Here is a 3121-nt window from a genome sequence, read left to right on the forward strand (position 1 = left end):
CTGTGACGGATGCTCTAGTAGAGGACTCCTGATAAAGACGGATGTTTCTGGCCACACTAGAGTAGTAACCAATAGCGTAGACGTGGTGTCTAAGCTAGAAGTTACCTTCGTTTGCCTCGTACTCCACGGTTGAGGGGTAGGCGGCAGGTGGTGACAGCCATGTCCGTCCCTTGTAATCCCCCACGTCCGGGTACGGCGTAGAGCTGTAGGCCGGCAACACTTAGCAGACCAAGTGTTATCTGGTGCCCGAAGTAAAGTCTATAATGGCAAAGTTATCTTAACTTAGGATCTCTATCCTTAGAAAAACCTCGCTACCCGAGCTATTCTTCTTCTTGTTATCTTGGGCGGACTAGCTAAGAGTCTTTACACATCCGTTCCTTTGAGAAAAATACGATACCATGAATACTTCCGTGTGAAGTGCTACAACGGTATATCCGTGCGCTTGTGGATTCTTTCGTTTACGCTAAGAAATACCAACAGGAGGTGGATTCACTGAGCAACAGGTCGAGAGGATGGCAGGGGTGGATCCAGCGAGGGCACCAGGGCAGCGGATTGAGTGGACATTTGGGGAGGTAGATTTACCGGGTAGGAGGCTAGGCGGATGCTAGGAGAGGAGCCGAGGAAAGAGGGCGGTGGAGAGGTGGATTCGTCGAAGCAGTAGAGCCTCGATGAGCGAGGTCGACCCGCTACGGGTAGAAGGCTCGGTGGATGCTGGGGAAGGAGATGGGGAGGTGGATCCGTCGAGATGGGTGTCGCACATAGCGTCAGACGAGAACGGTATTATACGTGTGCAAGGAGATAATGCCTATAATACTAAATAGTAGGGTCCTCCTCCACTACGAATGAGTGCCTGAGGGAAGAATTTGAGGGTCTGAGTAGAAGCCTGCTCGACTTGTATTTTTTTATCCGAATTCTTAAATTTTGGTTTAGTGGCCTATTTGAGAGCCCTGCCAAAGTTGCTTGTACACTCGTTTTTTCCTTTCACGTGCGCATTCGCCTCATCTCGGACATTCGCGGAGACTTTGGGTCAGAATGGTTGTTTTTCTTTGCTCTGATCCAAACAGTACATGCCGTCATCAAAGTCAAAATATAGGAAATTTGTTTCTTTGAAATTTCTACAGTCCAGACAACGGGTAAGAGTAACAGTTACAGAGGATCACATACATATATAGTTAGCTAGGTAATGATCACAGGCACGGCTTTAAGTGGGAAGGCCAAAACATTGGCGGTGGTGAACTTCTCGCTCACGTCCACCTGCTCTGCCGACATGCCGTCCGGCAGCTGCCACTCGAACGCGTGCACCAGCGACGCCAGGATCAGCGGCACGACCCGCTCCGCCATGGGTATGCCGGGGCACAACCGGCGGCCGGACCCGAACGGGATGAACTCGAACTGTTTCCCTCGGAAGTCAAACTCCCTGTCCAGGAACCGCTCCGGCACGAACTCGTCGGGCCGCTCCCACGCCGCCGGGTCGCGCATGATCGCCCACGTGTTGAAGATGACCGTACATCCCCTGGGCACCGCGTAGCCGCCGATCTCGACTCCGTCCTCCACGGCCTTGTGCGGCAGCATCACGGGCGCCACCGGGTGGAGCCGCATGGCCTCCTTCACGACGGCCTGGAGGTACGGCAGGCCCGCCACGTCGTCCTCGTCGACGGATTCCTTCTTGCCGCCGACGGCGGCCTTGATCTCGGCGCGTAGTTTGGCCATGATGCCCGGGTTGCGGAGTAGCTCGGCCATCGCCCACTCCACGGTGAGCGCCATGGTGTCGCTCCCGGCGGCGAAGAGGTCGAACAGGATGAACGTTAGGTTCTCTCGAGCGATCTTGCCCGTGGACATGAGCTCGAGGAGCACATCGAGGAAGTCCCCATGAACGTTGCCATTATTGGAGCTGGACAGGGCCAATCGACGATCGATGATGCCATCCAGGATCCGGAAGATTTTGCCCAGGTGGCCGGTGACCCAGCGACGCCATCCTTGGAGGTCGAGCGCCCTGAGGAAGGGGAACAGATCAGACACGTTCGGCTTGGTGATGGACTCGATGAGCTCCTCCACGAGCTGCTGGAACCCCTGTGCCGACTCGCCGCCGACGTCGACGACGTCGACGGAGAACAGCGCGCTGGAGACGAGGTTAACCACGCCGCCATACACGGCCTCCTTGACGTCCACCTCCCGCCCAGCGCGTCCGCGGAGGAACGCCACTAGGTCCCTCACCTTGCGCTCCCGGACGGCGCGCGTCGCCGCGAGGCTGCGCGGCGAGAAGACGTGCGAGGCCACGATTCCGCGCAGGGTCTTCCAGAGCGGGTCCGAGCAGGGCAGCCAGATGACGGACCAGTCGCAGAAGCCGAGCGCTTGCTTGCTGTCCGGGACGGCGCGCGCCGCGAGGCGCCGGTCGTGCGACGTGAACGCCTCCCGGGCGGCGTCGCGGGAGGAGATGACAACGGCCGGGACGAGGCCCAGGTCCAGGCGCATGACGGGGGCGCCGCCGTGCGCGCGGGCCAGGCGCGCTAGCGTGTGGTGGAGGTTGCCTCCGCGCAGGTCCAGGAGGTTGCCGATGAGTGGCAGAGGCCTCGGGCCTGGCGGCCGCCGTCCGGAGCGCGAGCCCCAGCGTCGGCGTTGGCTGGTCAGCAGGTAGTAGAGGATCGAGACGGCGAGCGTCACCCATAGCCACAAGAGCTCAGGCGCCATCGATCTCCGTTTCGATGGTGTTGTACCCGTGCGCGCGTGGCAGCTTGTTCGGTTTCAGTGTGTACTACTCATATAGCGCTTGCGTATCAGTATCAGGCCCTGTTTAGTTCACCCTAAATCCAAACTTTGACACTATGCAAAAAGAAGATTCCCCATCACATCAAACTTGCGGTACATGCATGGAGTACTAAATGTTGACGAAATCAAAAACTAATTGCACAGTTTGGTTGTACTTTGCGAGATGAAGGTTTTGAGCCTAATTAGTCATCGTTTGGACAATTATTACCAAATACAAACGAAGTGCTACAGTGATTACTGTGGCTACAGTGTCTGCGGCGGCGCCGATTTCGCCCGCAACTAAACGAGGCCTCAATCACATTTGATGGACCAAAGTCGTAGACGATGTTGTAGCAGCCCCCCACTTGATCAAGCT

At 57.1% G+C, this 3121-nt stretch overlaps 1 protein-coding gene across 1 annotated transcript; it reads right to left on the reverse strand.

The window, feature by feature from the left end:
* Nucleotides 1–1090: 1090 nt before the first annotated feature.
* On the reverse strand, nt 1091–2715 carry LOC136545580 (cytochrome P450 76M5-like). Its single transcript, XM_066537587.1, has one exon. The coding sequence runs from the start codon at nt 2686–2688 to the stop codon at nt 1177–1179; it is 1512 nt and encodes a 503-aa protein (XP_066393684.1). The 5' UTR covers nt 2689–2715; the 3' UTR covers nt 1091–1176.
* Nucleotides 2716–3121: the final 406 nt, after the last annotated feature.

The sequence above is a fragment of the Miscanthus floridulus genome, chromosome 3, assembly GCF_019320115.1.
Source record: "Miscanthus floridulus cultivar M001 chromosome 3, ASM1932011v1, whole genome shotgun sequence".
In the NCBI taxonomy this organism is placed as follows: domain Eukaryota; kingdom Viridiplantae; phylum Streptophyta; class Magnoliopsida; order Poales; family Poaceae; genus Miscanthus; species Miscanthus floridulus.

Coding starts and splice junctions, on each gene's coding strand:
- LOC136545580 (XM_066537587.1), bottom strand. CDS start 2,688: ATGGCGCCTGAGCTCTTGTGGCTATGGGTGACGCTCGCCGTCTCGATC.